The 18241-nt window shown below is 45.2% G+C and overlaps 1 protein-coding gene across 15 annotated transcripts in view; it reads left to right on the top strand.

The window, feature by feature from the left end:
• Window positions 1-18241, top strand: part of NUMA1 (nuclear mitotic apparatus protein 1) — a 62555-nt gene that overhangs the window by 12029 nt on the left and 32285 nt on the right. For all 15 annotated transcript variants that reach the window (XM_070749378.1, XM_070749383.1, XM_070749374.1 and 12 more), the window contains exons 2-5: window positions 13727-13798; window positions 14883-14968; window positions 16682-16761; window positions 18041-18123. In XM_070749378.1, coding sequence (XP_070605479.1) covers window positions 13757-13798; window positions 14883-14968; window positions 16682-16761; window positions 18041-18123 — 291 coding nt within the window. In that variant the 5' untranslated portion in view covers window positions 13727-13756. The remainder of the gene's footprint in view (window positions 1-13726; window positions 13799-14882; window positions 14969-16681; window positions 16762-18040; window positions 18124-18241) is intronic.

Here is an 18241-nt window from a genome sequence, read left to right as displayed (position 1 = left end):
ACATGCAGTTTACGGTTCAAAACATTTCATTGGGACATTTCAGTTGGGAGACTGGGCTTCAAAATCAAAGCAAAACATTATTATTATTATTATTATTATTATTATTATTATTATTATTATTATTATTATTATTATGTCAGTACAACACAGCAAACGAGATCACTCTGCTGGATTTCGTATTTCATCACCAGTCGGGCGCTTCCCAGGCACCTAGGACTGCGTGACATAGCAGCAAATTATATGTGCCGATCCCAGTAAAGCAGCCTTTTGCAATTGACAGGTGGAGATTTTGTCGATTCCGATGGCTTTTAAATGTCTGATGAGATCCTTTGGCCCTGCGCCCAGCGTGCCAAGCACCACTGGGACCACTTTCATTGGCTTAGATCTTCTTATTTTGCCAATTTCTCTAGTTGCTTCTCCTCAATTCTGCTGTCTCTTGGGATTGCGATGTCGATGATCCATACTTTCTTTTTCTCCACAATCAGAATGTCTGGTGTGTTACGTTCCAAAATTCGGTCAGTCTGAAGTTGGAAGTCCCACAGTAGTTTGGCTTGCTCATTTTCAATCCCACCAGTTCTTTCCAGTGGATCATCTGTGCCACAGCATTGTGTCTATGCTTGTATTATTATTATTATTATTATTATTATTATTATTATTATTATTATTATTATTATTATTATTTCCCCAAAACAGTAATACACAGCAAACGAAATTGATATGCTGGATTTTGTATGACAATATCACCAGCGTCTAGAACTGTGTGATGTAATTTCATATGAAGTGCACAGATCCAGGTGGTCTTTTGCAACTGACAGACCGTGATTTTGTCAATGTTTGTTGTTTTCAAATGCTGGCTGAGGTCTTTTGGCATAGCACCCAATGTGCTGATTATTACTGGGACCACCTGTACTGGTTTTTGCCAGAGTCATTGTTCGATTTTAAGATTCTGATATCGGCTTAAGTTTTTCTTGTTGTTTTTCATCAATTCAACTGTCACCTGGTATGGCGACATCAACGAGCCACACTTTTTTTCTTTTCCACAATTGTGAAAGTCCGGTGTATTAGGTTAGGTCCCACAGAGTTGGCCTTCTCCGGGTCCCATCGACTAAACAATGTCGTTTGGTGGGACCCAGGGGAAGGGCCTTCTCTGTGGTGGCCCCAACCCTCTGGAACCAGCTCCCCCCGGAGATTAGAACTGCCCCCACCCTCCTCGCCTTTCGTAAACTCCTTAAAAGCCACCTCTGCCGTCAGGCATGGAGGAATTGAGACATCTCCCCCGGGTCTATACAGTTTATGCATGGTATGTTTGTGTGTGTGTTTTGCTTTTTTAATAAGGGGTTTTTAGTGACTTTTAATTATTAGATTTGTTATATATTGTTTTATTATTGTTGTGAGTCTACGGAGAGGGGCGGCATACAAATCTAATAAATAATAATAAATAATAATAATAATTGTGTTCCCAAACCTTGTCGGTTTGAATTTGAAAGTATTTTGGCAGGTTTGTTTACAACTACTTTCTCAGGTTTATGATCCCACCAGTTCTTTACCACTGGTAGGTGGAAGTTCCAATGCAGCATCTGGGCCATGTAGTTGCGCCTCTGTTTGTAGTTTGTCTGTGCAATGATGATGATGATGATGATAATAATAATTTATTCATAATAAATAACTTAATAAATTAATAAGTAACATAATAATAACAATAACAACAATAACACAACAAAACAATAATAATGATTAATAATAATAATAATAATAATAATAATAATAATAATAAATATGATACTTGGCCAACCGAACATTTAAAAAGGGGACACAATCTGAAGTTAGTTGGTAGATCAAAAGCAACAGGAGAAAATATTATTTGACTGAAAAAGTAGTAGATCCTTGGAACAAACTTCCAGCAGACGTGGTTGATAAATCCACAGGAACTGAATTTAAACCTGCCTGGGATAAACATAGATCCATCCTAAGATAAAATACAGAAAATAGTATAAGGGCAGACGAGATGGATCATGATGTCTTTTTCTGCTGTCAGTCTTTCATGTTTCTATGTTTCTAAGGTATCACAAATACCACTGACTGGGGCTAATACGGGTTGCTGCCAGCGCCCTAGGTATCGGACGAAGTAGGTACTTTCTTAAAATGGATGCTGTTCCAAGTAGTGCAGTCTTTTGCATTTCCACTGGTCTTATTTGCAGGGAGCTGCAATTTGTTCATCTATTTTGTGAAATTCTCGGACACAGTGCCCCGATGCCCCTGGGTGTCACTGTTACATGTTTCATCCATGGCCGTGTACTTTCAGTGGCCAGGTCGCGATATTTTATGATGTTTTCCACTTCTTTCTACAACGCTGGCATCTCCCGGCACAGCGGTATCAATAAATGGTATGCTGAGGTTGTTGGTGTTGTTGTTATTACAGTGGAACCCCGACATAAGAGCTGCTCTACTTAAGAGCAACTCGAGATAAGAGCTGGGAGGGGAGAGATATTTTTGTTCTACTTACAAGCCCAAATTCGAGATACAAGCGCCAAGGAGCTGTCTCCTGAAGCCAAACGCTAACTTCCGCGTTCGGCTTCAGGAGACAGCTGCGAAGCGACGCGCGTGTTTTAAAAGGTTGCAGCCGGCCTGGGGGGCTCGGGGGGGTGCTTGCAGCTTTCTTTCTTGCTCTTTTTCTTTCTCTCTTTTACCTTCCCTTCCTCTATTTCTTCTTTTCTTTCTCCTTCCCACCTTCTTCCCTCCCTCCCTCCCTTCACTCATTCCTCTCTTACTCTCCCCTTTCATAAGTTTCCTTGCTTCCTTCCTCTGTTCCTGTCCCTTCCCCCTTTCTTTCTTTCTTTCTTTCTTTCTTTCTTGCTCTTTTTCTTTCTCTCTTTTACCTTCCCTTCCTCTATTTCTTCTTTTCTTTCTCCTTCCCACCTTCTTCCCTCCCTCCCTCCCTTCACTCATTCCTCTCTTACTCTCCCCTTTCATAAGTTTCCTTGCTTCCTTCCTCTGTTCCTGTCCCTTCCCTCTTTCCTTCCTTCCTTCCCACCCTCCGTCCATTCATTCACCCATTCCTCTCTTGATCGCTTAAAGCCGGTCCCTGGTGCAAAAAGGGTTGGGGACCTCTGTCCTACAGGATTGGGTGGCAGAGAAGTTGAACATATGTAAATTTAAAAGTTTAAGAAAGTTTACAAGTTAAGTGAAAGAAACTTCATTATTCATTTATATGTACATGTACATTTCTTCATTAAAAACATGTCTTTCTGCATAATTTAGACTAACTTTGTGAGTTTTTTGAGGGCTGGAACCAATTAAAATTATTTACATTAATTCCTATGGGGAAAAGTCGTTCGAGATAAGAGCTGCTCGACTTAAGAGCCCAGGTCCGGAACGAATTAAACTCGTATCTCGAGGTACCACTGTATTGTCATCCCCATGGACACATGATCAAACTTAACAAGTTGGCAAATGAGGTACATTTATGAGGGTTGTAGTGTTCTGGGGTCACATGTCCTCCTTTTGTGACCTTCTGTCAAGCAGAATCAATGGGGAAATCAGATTCACTTGTTGTTGTTGTTGTTATTATTATTATTATTATTATTATTAATTGGATTTGTATGCTGCCCCTCTCCACAGACTCAAAGAGGGGCGGCATAGGTTACAACGAGTCCACAGAGAGGGGCGGCATACAAATCCAATAAATAAATAAATGAACAAACAAACAAACTTAAAAAGTACCGCAATTCACTTGTAACCGCTGTGGCAGGAAAGGTCATGAAATTGCAGCACTGTTCACTTAATGAACATCTTAGCAGCAAATGTGGGACTCGGTTGTGGTTGTAACTCAAGGACAGCCCAGGCTTGTATGTATCCTGGGCTCATTCCCCCTGGTTGGGGGGCTGTGACCCCAAAGGAGCAGCGAGAAGAATGCCTAGAGCAGCCTGCTTACATTGCCAAAAGAAGGAAGTTTTGAAGACAGAGTGTCCGCGTAGCATCTTGAGACTTAAAGCTGATTTCAGTTGCTGCCTGGGGTTGCGTAATGGGTTTTTTCCCCCTTAACTTTTGGTTTTAATTGGGCCGTTGGGAATTCATTTTAATTGCTGTAGTGGATGAGCTCAGTAAATAAAAGGTAGGAAGCAATAGTCCCAGGCACAGCCTTTGACCAGGGAATCCGTTGAACTAGAATTTCTGGATTTGCTCAGTTAGCAGAGTTCATGGTACAGATTACAGATTGTTAAGAGTTGGAAGGGACCTTGTAGGTCATCTAGTCCAGCCCCCTATTCAAGCAGGAGTCCCTCCACCATTTCAGACAAGTGTCTGTCCAATCTCCCCTTGAAAGTCTCAAGTGTTGGAGCTCTCACAACCTCTTAAGGCAACATCTGTTCCACTGGCTGATCGCTCTCACTATCAGAAAGTTCCTCCTTATTTCCAGGTTGAATCTCTCCTCGGTCAGCTTCTTTGTTCCTTGTCTGGCCTTCTGACCCCCTCCTTTCTGTCCAGATTGCAAATATAGCTGGGTGTACAATTCCTGAACATTGTGCTGCACTGACAATTTCTCTTTCTGGAAAAAATGGAACAAGAAACCCCAGGCCCAAGAGTGGAATATGGTGCACAGGTTGGCTGTGTTCACACAAGACACTGAAGCCATGAAACACCTGCTGCCTCTTGGTTAATGTTAGTGGGTTTACAATAGGGGCAAATACGAGACCTGTGGCTCCAGTGGAGGATGAAAGTGGGGCTGGGTTTCCGAACGATTTGTTATGGAGGCTGGGTTAGATCTTCAGATGAGGAGCTTAGGAGCTTCAAGTCCACTGAAGGTCTTACCTAGCCTGGGAACAAATAGCAATAGCATTGACTTATATACCGCTTCAGTGCTTTTTTCCAGCTGTTTACAGAGATTGAGCATATTGCCCCCAACAATCTGGGTCCTCATTTGACCCACCTGGGAGGGAGGGAGGGAAGGAAGGAAGGAAGGAAGGGCAATAGCAATAGCATTTAGACTTATGTACCGCTTCATAGTGCTTTCCCAGCCCTCTCTAAGCGGTTGACAGAATCAGCCTCTTGCCCCCAACAATCTGGGTCCTCATTTGACCCACCTGGGAAGGATGGAAGGAGGAGTCAACCTTGAGTTGGTGGGGAGATTTGAACTGCTGAATTACAAGCTGGCAGTTAGCTTGAAATAGCCTGCAGTGCTGGGAGAATGAATCTCCCCCCCCTCATTATTAGGGAAATCCTCTAATAATAAAGGGTCCTGAGCTGGGTGGGTTTCCTTGGAGGCGCTTTGTGACCCAAAGGAGCTAAACAGCATCAGGGCTAGTGGTGACGACTAGCTTTGAATGATGATTCTTAGTTTAAGTCACAAGACGTCTGCAGGAGACCCCCAAGGAAGGACCCCTCATTTCTCCTTTCCTGGCATCAACCACTGACCCAGAAGAACCAGGGAAGCAGCCACTCCAGCCCTCCACCCCTCGGCTGGCTCGGCCTCCTCTGCCCCTTCATCAGCAAAATATTTATGCCATCGTCGCCTCTTGAAGCAGCAGCTGCCGCCGCCACTGCAGGCTTTCCACAGCGAGCGGGATCCGCGGGGCCTTTATTGCAGCCTCCGTTACGTAACGGCTGAGCGGCTGCAGTGCGTAGGCAGGGCTGGAGCTGATCTGACGGTTTTTCTTTGCAAACCGGGAGCGGTAGAGCCACTGACTGATGGGTGCGTGGGATTATAACCTGTCCTGAAAGGAGATGCCCTCATTATTGCTGGGTTAGTGTAATGTGGGGATTCTCGGTGAGCCTCAGTGGCGGCACAGTGGTTAGAGTGCAGCACTGCAAGCTGCTACTGCGGGTCGAATCTCACCACCGGCTCCGGGTTGACTCAGCCTTCTGTCCTTCCGAGGTGGGTCAAATGAGGACCCCGATTGTTGGGGGGCAAGAGGATGACTCTAAACTGCTTAGACAGGGCTGTAAAAGTATGCCGCCCTGAGTCTACGGAGAGGGGCGGCATACAAATCCAATCAATCAATCAATCAATCAATCAATCAAGTGGTATATAAGCCTAATTGCTATTGCTATTTATTATCTATCTAGAATAGAATATGAATAGAATAGAATAGAATTATTTATTGGCCAAGTGTGATATGTCAAGAATCAGGAGGTCCAACACTTAATGATGGTCATAGGGGTCAAATAAGCAATGAAGAAACAATCAATATTAATAAAAATCTTAAGGATACAAGCAACAAGTTACAGTCATACAGTCCTAAGTGGGAAGAAATGGGTGATAGGAATGATGAGAAAAAACTAGTAGTAATAGTTGTGCAGACTTAGTAAATTGTTTGACAGTGTTGAGGGAATTATTCGTTTAGCAGAGTGATGGCATTCGGGAAAAAACTCCCTGTGTCTAGTTGTCTTGGTGTGCAGTGCTCTGTAGTGATGTTTTGAGGATGGGAGTTGAAACAGTTTGTGTCCAGGATCCGAGGGGTCAGTCAAAGTTTCCACAGCCCTCTTTTTGACTCGTGCAGTCTACAGGTCCTCAATGGAAGGCAGGTTGGCAGCCACTGTTTTTTCTTCAGTTCCTCAGCCATCCATCCTTCCAAGGTGGGTAAAATGAGGGGTCTATATATGCTTACTCTCTGTAAACCGCTTAGAGAGAGCTGTAAATCACTGTGAAGCAGTATATAAGTCTAAATGCTATTGCCTTTCTTATCCTTCTTTCTTTCCTTCCTTCCTTCCTTCTTCCTTCCTAGCTTCGGTGGTGCAGTGATTAGAGTGCAGTACTACAAGATACTTCTGCTACTTCCTGGCTGTCAGCAGTTTGGCAGTTCGAATCTCCCCACCAGCTCCAGGTTGACTCAGCCTTCCGTCCTTCCGAGGGGGGTCAAATGAGGACCCAGATTGTTGGGGGCAAATAGGCTGAGTCTCTGCCAACCGCTTGGAGAGAGCTGGAAAGGCACCAGGAGGCGGTAGATGAGTCTAAGTGCTGTGGCTAGGGCTATTCTGCATGGACCTTCCGACCTTTTCATTTTCCACCTCTGGGATGGCATTGGTTTCTCGGACCATCGATTTATGATTGAGTCCATATGCCGCAAAGGGCCCAGGCGACCCTTCTGGGGGAGAGTGCTGGGCGAGGCTTTGCCAAGGAGCAGCTGGCTCTTAGGAACCTTGGGAGGGTGGCCAACGCTAATGGAGGTCAGAGTCCAGGGGCTGGGCCCCGCACGGAGAAGCTTTCCGCATGAGACGGTGTAAAATTACACCAGCTTTAAAATAATTAAAGCTGCCTTCAGTCGTGGCTTGTAGGGTGCGTGAGCCTCCAGGGGGTGAGTGGCACCTCACCTGCCTGTCCTGTGAATAGGATTTGCATGTCATCATAAACAACAGCAGCCAAAACAAAAGCCCACGAGGTTCACCCCGCATGTACAAGTGCCGCCTTGCGTGATGATGCGTTTGGCAGCTCCTCCTCAAACCGGTTGGTGGCACCTCGGGGAAACTGAGGCCTGGGCGTCCTCCAGGTAGGAGTTCAGACTGCCTCTGCTTTTGCAGAAAAGATAAAAGGAGCTTTAGCTGAACGCAAGGATTAGCATTTTGATTTTTAATGGGTTATTTTTAAATGAGAGAGAGAGAGAGCGGTGGTGGAAGCCATCCAGGACTCTGGGCCGGATCAAAGGGAAAACGTTGGCGAGCGGCACAAATTCCTCCTCATTTGGGATTAAATTTACTATAGCTCTTCCCCCCCCCTTTCAAATTAATGGTTGTTGGGTAACTCCTGTGCTTCCACACCAGCCATTTTCAAATGAGTGGACTTGGACTCCCAGAATTCAGTTCTGGGAATTGAAGTCCACAGGTTTTTACAGCCTGGTTTTTGCACCCTGGGGCTTCAGGAAGCTTCCCTGGAACCCTCCGGAGGGCCCAAAACTGCACAACGGCAAAGCGCAAGTGGGTTTTCCAAACTTCTGATTTGTCCGTTGGGGATTTTTTTTGTTTCTGGGGCTTCAGGGAAGCTCCCCTGACGCGTCTGGAGGGCGAAACGGCCTTTCCCAAGGCCGAAAGCTGACAGAGGGCAACATTTCGCGTGCCCTCCGGTAGGGTTCCGAGTAGCCCCTGTGGCACGTGTGCCGTACGTTCACCATCCCTGCTCTAGTCCAACCCCCTGCATGAGCAGAAGACCCGATCCTGTTTCAGACAGGGGGCTCTCCAAACCGCCTCTATGTGGGTGGGTGGAGGCAGGCAGGGTCCCCTTGGTTCCCATTTGTTGGGGGTCCAGGGAAAGGGAGGGTCTGGCCTTCTCTTTCTGCTCAAGGTCCCTATGGACAATTGGGGAGCCACTGTGGGCCACAGAATGCTGGACTCGATGGGCTTTGGCCCCATTCAGCAGGGCTCTTCTTCTTAGGTCCTTACGTTCTTATCTATCTATCTCCTCTGTCTATCATCTCTCTCTCATATTCTCTCTCTCTCTCTCCTCTATCTCACTATCTCTCTCTCTCTCCCCCCCCTGGGTCCCATTTGTTGGGGGTCCAGGGAAAGGGAGGGTGTGGCCTTCTCTTTCTGCTCAAGATCCCCAGGGACAATTGGGGGGCCACTGTGGGCCACAGAATGCTGGACTCGAGGGGCTTTGGCCCCATTCAGCAGGGCCCTTCTTCGGTTCTCTTATGTTCTTAATCTCTGCTTGAAAACCTCCAGTATTGGAGCCCCCACAACCTCTGGTGGCAAGTAGTTCCACTGCTTAATTGTCCTTGCTGTTAGGAAGTTTCTGCTTGCAGGTTGCTTCTCTCCTGTTGCTTCTTGCTTTGCCTTCTGGTGCTTTCGAGAATACTTTGAGCCCCGTCTTCTTTGGGGTGGCCCCTCAAATATGAAAATGCTGCTCTCAGGTCCCACTCCCCCCTCATCCCCAGTTCTTATTTTCTGTAGATTTTGAGCCAAACCCAAATCCTGCAGCTGTTCTTCTTCCTCTATTTTAGCCTCCAGGCATTTGATCCTCTTAGTTTTATTTATTTATTTTAAATTTTATCAGTAAGGTTCAGCAGAAATAAATAAGATGACTTTAGAGCTTCAGGACACAGACGAGACAGGATTCTATAAAGCATGGAACAGGTAGTATGAACGGTTGAAGCAAAAAAAAATATTTAAAACTATAAAGCAGATTATTTATCCACACAATTCGAAGATGAACGGATAATCAGATAAATTAATCTTACAAATCCCAGCGTCAACAGATTAGAAAAGAACAGACAAATCATCGTTGTTGAAACCAGGCTTTATTAAGTTAAAAAGTTAAAAGCTCAAACCATTTATTAACTACATAGTTGAAGCAAAGTATATAAGAATTTAGGATAGTAATATGACGTTACAAGGAGGCTGTTTGAAATAATCCTCAGCAGGACAGTTGAGGTCTGTGTTAATCTTTTTACTCTTGCTTTGATATGGATTTGTGCATAATTTAAGTTTTACAGATGTATGTCTTTTACATTTCGTAACGTGTTTGTCTTATATGCAAATATTTAATAAAGACTATTTTAAAAATAAATAAAAATTAAAAGCAACTGAAATTAACAACATTTAAAATAAATAATCTTAGTTGCGTTTCTCTGCATTTTTTCCAAAAGTCTCAACATCTTTTTTTGTGGTGACCGAAGCTGGGTGCAGGATTCCACACCTGGAATACTAAGCCTTTACACCTTAGACTTTACCGAGTGGTACTAATACTTAGTACCTCCCCCCCTTTCTCCCACTCCCCACCCCCCAACTTTGGAATTATGAAGTTTGTGGCTGGAACTGCTTAACAATCTCTTTAAAAATCTCAGTTGGCGAAGAGCAAGTATTGGCCCTTAAATGCTGCAGCTATTAATGAAAAAAACGTGTCTTTCCAATCTGGTGGGTGTTTCCAAGCAGTTCTCGCTGGGCCTGCGGGTGTGTGTGTGTGTGTGTGTACACACACATTGTTCTGTAGCGCTAGCAAGTCTGTGTCCCCCCCTTTCCCGGCCTCTAATTGCAGAGCCCGCTGTGTTGCATAGGAATTGTGCGAAGTTGGGGCGTCCCTTCACAACGGAACGGCTGCTTCGGGTCTGATGGGACTTTGTGGCTTGGAAAGAAATCTGGGGGGGGGGGGCACCGTATTTATTGGCAAAGGCTTTCACGCAAAATAGGAGCCCCAATGATTTGGGTCGGTGTTTCTCTTTTAACGCTTCCTGGCGGGTTCGCAGCACTTTCTTTCTCCGAGAGCAAAAGGGGTTGCACAACAAGCCCCACGGAATAGAGGTTGTGTGTGTGTGTGTGCAATTGTGGTTCATTTCTGCCTCTTGAAATTTCACACAGGGAAAAAAGAATAAAATCCCAAAGAAACATGAGAGCTTCTACAGGTAGTCCTCACCTCTTCAACCATGATTTATTTCATTTATTTATTTCATTTATTATTATTATTATTATTATTATTATTATTATTATTATTATTATTTATTAGATTTGTATGCCGCCCCTCTCCGTAGACTCGGGGCGGCTCACAGCAATGATAAAAACAACGTACAACAAATCTAATATTTAAAAATATCTAAAAATGCTGCCCAACTCCCGGAGGGCTCAGAATTTAGCCCCAAATTTCTCTTTCCAAGCGAGAGAATTATTAAATGCATTTTGCCCAATTTTACAACCCGCCTTGCCACAGTTGTTAAGCGAATCACTGCAGTTGATAAGTTCATGGCAGGATTAGGAAGGGAATCGAAAATAGCAAGTATTGTATTGCCTCTGTACAAATCGATGGCGAGACCCCACTTGGAGTCCTGTGTCCAGTCCTGGTCACCTCAAGAAGGATAGAATGGAAGTGGAAAAGGCGCATAAAAGGGCAACGAGAATGATCCAGGAAACAGAGCCCCTCCCTTAGGAAGCCAGGTTGCAAGGCCTTGGTCTCTTCAGCCTTGAAAGACGGAGGCGTTGAAGGAGGGGCTCGATCGAAGGGTATAAAATCATGCAGGGGATAGAAAAGGTGGATAGGGAAAAATTCTTTTCTCTATCCCATAATACTAGGATGAGGGGACACTCCCCAAAGCTCACAGGTGAGAAAGTGAGGACAAATCAAAGGAGATATTTCTTTCCCCAGAGGGCCCTTGGTTGATGGAATTCACTTCCGGAAGAGGTCGTGACACCGTCAGCCTGGAGAGCTTCAAGGCAGGATGAGACAGATTCATGGAGGCCAAGTGTATCCATGGTGGTGATTGAAACGGATGTCCAAGTGCCGCCTCTGTGTTGGTTGAGGCAGGCAGGGTTCCCTTGGGTCCCATTTGTTGGGCGTCCGGGGAAAGGGAGGGTCTGGCCTTCTCTTTCTGCTCAAGATCCCCACGGACAACTCGGGGGCCACTGTGGGACACAGAATGCTGGACCTGATGGGCTTTGGCCTGATTCAGCGTGGCTTCTCTTAGGTTCTTATGTTCTTAATCACGCTGTTGCTAAGTGAACCTGGCTTCCCCCATTGGCTTTGCTGGTCAGAAGGGATCACGTGACCCCTGGAACTCTGCAACTGTCATCAGTAGAGGCCATCCAAATGTTGATGCTGCCATGGTCATAATTGCTAAAATTGTCATAAGTCACTTTTTTAAAAGTCATGTTGGCCACTAAACATTTACCTGTATAGTCTTGAGTCATTGGAAGTGGGTGTAGCTGGGTCAGAGGCCTTAGTAAGCCTCAGTAAGGCCACACCTGGAGCACTACGCCCAGTTTTGGTCACCACGATGCAAAAAGGACGCTGAGACTCTAGAAAGAGGGCAGAGAAGAGCAACAAAGGGGATCAGGGGATAAATGGAGGCTAAAACATACGAAGAACGGTTGCAGGAACTGGGCACGGCTAGTTTGATTAAAAGAAGGGCCAGGGGAGACAGGATAGCAGCCTTCCAATATCTCAGGGGTGGCCCCAAAGAAGAGGGAGTCCAGCTATTCTCCAAAGCACCTGAGGGTAGAACAAGAAGCAACGGGTGGAAACTAAACAAGCAGAGAAGCAACCAAGAAGACATTTCCTGATAGAGAGAACAATTAACCTGTGGAACAGCTTGCCTCCAGATGTTGTGGATGCTCCAACAGTGGACATTTTAAAGAAGATGTTGGATAACCATCTCTCTGAGGTAGTGTAGGGTTTCCTGCCTAGGCAGGGGGTTGGACTAGATGACCTTGCAGGCAGGAAACCCTACACTACCTCAGGGAGATGGTTATCCAACCAGGTGAAGACGAGAGGCTTAAGTGCAACATCCTCAGTTGGAAAACTCTCTGTGTGTGTGTGTTGGTGACTGAGGCTAAATTGCTGTGGGGAACCTTCCATTATCCCCCTCCTGATGGAAGGGACTGCTATGCGGGGGAACCTGCTGGGCCTGTCTTGAGAGAGTCAGCTGCCTCCTTTGATTTATGCTAGCCCAGAATTCCACCTACAGGCAGCCCTTGACTCCCATTGGGGGTTTTCCCTATAATAGTTTTGTATTAGTATATCTAAGTATAAAATACAAAGAGTAATTTAATAAAGTACAATAGAAAACCAAGGGGAGGGGGGGGAATAAAGAAAAAATGGAGTAAACAGAAAAAGGCACAGACTTACATACATACATACATACATACATACATACATACATACATACATACATACACTGTATATATATATAGTGATTCGACACAAAAATATGTAACCCCTGGTGCAGAGCTGAAGGGATTGGATACTGTAGCCTAGAGGATAATTCTCTGCCTTACAAGGCAAAGGTTGCAGGTTCAAGTCCCAGTGGGTATGGCTAGCTGATGAGGCCAAAACAAGGCCAAAATAGATCTATCCTAGTCTCCCTTAATTTTCAAATACAGCAAAAAAAAACACGTGACACACACACACACATACACACATATATATATATGTCACATGTTTTTTTTGCTGAATTTGAAAATTAAGGGAGACTAGGATAGATCTATTTCGGCCTTATTTTGGCGTCATCAGCTAGCCATACCCACTGGGACTTGAACCTGCAACCTTTGCCATTTATATATATACACACACACACACACACACACACACACACACACACACACACTACATTTCTATCAGAACTTAAGCATCTAACAGTTAACATATATGCCAGCTGTCCGGCTGGTCCTTATTCCTTACAGCCTGTTTATACTTGTTCTATTTCGTTTTCAAACTTTCTTCTAACGTACATTTCATAATTTACTTTTTCTGGGTTGTATTGTTTCTATTGACTGTAAATTGGTTCATTTCAGTAAGTCGTTAAGTTGATAAATGAGTTTAACAAAATTTGTCTACATTTTTGAATAGTCATAGTTAAAGGATTTATAAGATTACTATTTGTTTTTATTCATTTCTTGTACGGTATTAAAGTTCCAGATATTTTTAATTTATTTAACCAGTCCTACCCTCTGTCCCAAGAATTGTAGGATTCTGTGTTATCTTTTTCCAACTCTCCTTAGCATAGTAGAAGGTAAACAACATTATAACTTCCATTTTTTACTTTTAAACAACTGTGTGTTTCTGTGGTGTCTTTACACACCCACACACATCATTTCTATAGCAACAAACCTGTCTAATCAGTAAGAACAATCAATGTTTCATGTGTTTTTTCCATTGCAAGCCCAAAATCCAGAAGCCATTTCCAAATTCTCTTCTTTGGATTAAAAAAAAAGTTCATTTAATCATCTCAGTGTCTCCTTCTTCCTTAAGTGGGTGTAAACCTTCTTTATCCGAACCTAACAGTTAATGGTGGCCTTCGTTCTTTTTCTTCTACAGATTTGAATGTGACCTTTAGAAGACGCAAAGATGTCACTCCACAACACCAGAGCCTCGGTGCTCCTGGCTTGGGTAAAGTAGCCCTCTTCTATGGTCAAGAACCCTTTGGAATGTTGCTTTGGAGCAGGGGAACTCATTGCAACTTTACAAGCTGGTGGACTTTGATTCCTTGTCCAGGATTCTGGGAGTTGAAGTCCACCCTTCAATCGTTATGAGATGCAGGATGCTTTTACCTCCGCCTCAATTGGTGGCTCTTCATGTTTATGGTTTTAGGCTTTATTATTGGGCCATGTTTAGCGTGGGGAAATAGGATGTGGATCATCAGATATGTCAACCATGTACTAGAAATAGAAATAAATGCCTTCTTTCGCTAAACTGGGAGCGTTTATGTTAAGGAGTGTGCAGAGCGACCCCTGAGTTATCAAGGATGCATATGCTCACAGGAAACATGGGATTCTAGCAGATATCCAGCAGGTAGTCAGGAGATATGAGTCAGAAAAACCAGATACATCAAAGCGTATAAAATAGTATTTTATACTGAAGTTAAACAGTCCAGTCATATTCAGTCAAATCAGTCAATAACTCTCCATACATTAACAATACTACAAGCCTTGCTTGTACAGCTTACAAATACATAAACTATCATCGAACACACAGTTCTTATTACAGCAGTCACAATGAATTAGCCCAAATGAGCAGAAAAAAACACAGAGAATCAGGCTTCTGGCTCCCTCTTGTGGCAATCCCCAACACTACCTCTTAAAGCCATAGTTTTTCAATACATACAAGCATGCATTGTTAGCTTGCTTATATACTGTATTGCCAAACCCAAATAGTTACATACCTAGTACTAATACTGTAGTTAAAAATGTGTTAACGTTTGAAAGCATTGAAGCAGTTGGGGGGGGGGGGGGAAAGGCTTCATATTGTTTCTGGATGTGGGGCAGAATTCATTGCTCCCCAAAGAGGATTCCCCTTCACACATGTTGCTCCAGGGTAGTTTTTTCCATCCAGCTTGTATCATGGCAATCTACCAGCTCCCTCCTCGACCAGTGTTTCAGAGTGACGCCCGGGAGAATGACCGCCTGGGTCCTCTCCCCCTTGCCTGGCACCAGGCTGGCCTGCCAACCTCTGACCCGGCCCTCCTTCTCCGCAGGTGAACAGCCTGAAGCTGGGCGATGCCGTCACTTCGTTGTCTCAGCTCCAGGATTGCAGCCTCTTCCTCAAGATCATCGGCAAAATGTAAGACACATCCCGGCGTTCTCCCCACAGGCTTTAGCACAGGACCGCTAGGCCATGCGCCACGGCCGGGCTGCAGCTTGTTTGGAACCAGGCCCTGGGGATATTTATTTATTTATTTAATTCGACTTCTGTGCCGCCCAATCCCGAAGGACTCAGGGCGACTTACAACAATATAAAATTACAAATACAGTGGTGCCTGTACTTATGAACTTAATTCGTTCCCTGACCAGGTTCTTAAGTAGAAATGCTTGTAAGTAGAAGCCATTTTTCCCATAGGAATCCATGTAAAAGCAAATAATGTGTGCAAACCCATTAGGAAAGAAATAAAAGCTCGGAATTTGGGTGGGAGGAGGAGGAGGAGGAGGAGGAAGAGGACAGTCGTTGCCCAGAGCGAAGGGAGCGTTTCTTTTCTGTGGGCCCTGGCAGAGGTTTATTCCCTCTCCAAGCGCCCAGAGAAAGGAAAATGCTCCGTTCGCTCTGGACTGCCAAAGCCTCCTTAAGCACCACCAAAAGGCTCCTCTGGCAGCCCAGAAAAGTCCAAGAAGGCCAGTATTAAAGGGGGAATGGCGGGAAACTGGCCGGGCCTTTGTGCCGCTCTCAAATTTCCTGGGAAATTTTTTCCGGGCTCAGGTTCTTAAGTAGAAAATGGATCTTAAGAAGAGGCAAAAAAAATCTTGAACACCTAGTTTTTATCTAGAAAAATGTTTTTAAGTAGAGGTGCCACTACCAACCTGCATTGCTTAGTCGATGGGGCCCAGAGGAGGCCAACTCTGTGGGCCCTTATTGGTCCCTGGGAGGTGTGTGGCAAGAGACGGTCCCGTAGGTAGCCTGGCCCTGAGCCATGGAGGGCTTTGTAGGTAACAACCACAGTGGGCAAGTGTGTAGTTGCGCAAGCGCAGAGATGCCCTTGTGGAAGTGTGACCCTTGCGCGGAACCATCCCCTCCCACCAGCCAAAACGGTTTTTGGGAAGGCTCCTGTAGCACTCTTGTTCACTTTGGGTGCTGCTGACCCATTCGGCTGTTCCTGGACGGCTGTTTCTCCATCCCCACACTTGATAATAAAATAAAATGAAAAAATAGCCGTTTAGGAAAAAATAAACAGACATCAACGTTGCATGTGGCCCAGGGCAGAGTTTCTCAACCTTGGCAGCTTTAAGACATGTGGACAACTCCCAGAATCCCCTGGTCAGCAGATGGCGCTTCTGGGAGTTTTTAAAAAAATTAATCTATTTATTGATTGATTTGATTTGATTTGATTTATAAGCCTCCCAACTCCTCCTGGATGGCGTACAATTTAAAACAATATAAAAACAATTAAAAACCCCTAAAAAGTACATCATTCGTCTCCTCTGAGCTGGGGCTAGATGGTCTAGCACACCAGCCCCAGACCTGCTGGCAACACTAAGTTTCACAGCCTTCTGGAAGGCCAGGAGGGTGGGAGTAGTATGAACCTCAGGGGACAGCTTTTTCCAGAGAGCTGGGGCCATCACAAAGAAGGCCCTCCCACATGGCCCTGCCAACCGACACTGTCTAGCCAACAGGACCCTGAGAAGGCTGACCCTGTGGGCCCTAATTGCTTGCTTGGAGGTACGCAGCAGAAGAGGGTCCCGTAGCTTAAAGTGGCCAAGGTTGAGGACCATTGGTCCAGATGAATTTATTCATTTATTCCTCCCTCTCTCTCCCTCTCTTTCTCTCTCTTTCCTCCCTTCACAGACATGGCACCGAAGAATGGCCGGCTGCTTCCCAGCAGAGTGTGGCCGAGCGGGTGACCCAAGTGGTCGGCTTCCTCCAGAGTAAGTGCTTCCATCAGTCGGAGGGAGCCCAGGTGCGAGGGGGGGGGAAGCTTTGTCCTGGCAGCCACACCAACACACACACACAATGCACAAAAGAAACTTTGAGGCTTGGTCCGCAGAGACCGTGAGCCCCATGGAACTGGCCTGGCCCTTCCACTCCCATCTTCCCTCCCAGCCCCAAACTCTGAATGTAAGTGTGGCAAACAGGGCAGGGCACTTTCCTCAGTGGCTCCTGTAACTTCAGACTGTCCCTAAACGGAACGGTTGTAAGTCGACTTCATCTGCAGGACAGCCACACGCTGCTGAAACGGAAACGGGGTTCAAAGACCAGCCACTGTTTCTTCAAATCAACCCGTGGGCCAGCTTAGAAGTCGTGTTTGGGCCGAGTCCGAATGATGGAGGGGGGGGGGGGAAGGCTGTGGGGTCAGGACCTGAGGGGGGGTCCCTGTTGGGGTGGCATTCAGAATAGAATAGTCAGAACAGAAAGATAGAAACCTAGAAGATTGACAGCAGAAAAAGACCTCCTGGTCCATCCAGTCTGCCCTTATACTATTTCCTGTATTTTATCTTAGGATGGATCTATGTTTATCCCAGGCAGGTTTCAATTCAGTTCCTGTGGATTTACCGACCACGTCTGCTGGAAGTTTGTTCCAAGGATCTATGACTCTTTCATAGAATGGAATGGAAGATAGAATAGAGAATAGAATAGAGAATAGAATGGAATTCTTTATTGGCCAAGTGTGGTTGGACACACAAGGGATTTGTCTTTGGTGCAGATGCTCTCAGCGTACATAAAAGAAAAAGAGAACTTTGTCAAGAATCATGTGGTACAACACTTAACGATTGTCATAGAGGTCAAATAAGCAATGAGGAAACAATATTAATATAAATCTTAAGGATACAAGCAGCAAGTTACAATCATACAGTCATCAAGTGGGAGGAAATGGGTGGTAGGAACGATGAGAAAAAACTAGTAGTAATAGTAGTGCAGACTTAGTAAACAGTTTGACAGTGTTGAGGGAATTATTTGTTTAGCAGAGTGATGGCATTCGGGGGAAAACTATCCTTGTGTCTAGTTGTCTTGGTGTGCAGTGTTCTATAGCATTGTTTTGAGGGTCAGAGTTGAAGCAGTTTATGTCCAGGATGCGAGGGGTCAGTCAATATTTTCACAGCCCCCTTTTTGACTCGTGCAGTCTACGGGGATCCTCCATGGAAGGCAGGTTGTCCGCCATTGTTTTTTCAGGGTTCACTTATGCTTTGCCCACCTGTCTCCTTCCAGAAATCTGCAAGTACAAAGCCTCCCCGCGCAACCTGGTGTCTGAGGAGAAGCTCTTGGCAGCAGAAGAACTGGAGTTAGCCAAGGTAGGGCCAGACCCTGGGTATTGGTGCCTTTTTGTGTTTGGGGCCCGGCCTGGGTTTGGCCAGGACAGGTTGAAGGGGGAAGAGGCCCAGGGTAATTGCTCAGTTCTCAGTTATGGGA

The sequence above is a fragment of the Erythrolamprus reginae genome, chromosome 4, assembly GCF_031021105.1.
Source record: "Erythrolamprus reginae isolate rEryReg1 chromosome 4, rEryReg1.hap1, whole genome shotgun sequence".
Classification (NCBI taxonomy): Eukaryota; Metazoa; Chordata; class Lepidosauria; order Squamata; family Dipsadidae; genus Erythrolamprus; species Erythrolamprus reginae.
Note: the sequence above shows the minus strand (reverse complement) of the source record. Positions and strands in the feature narration are given on the sequence as shown.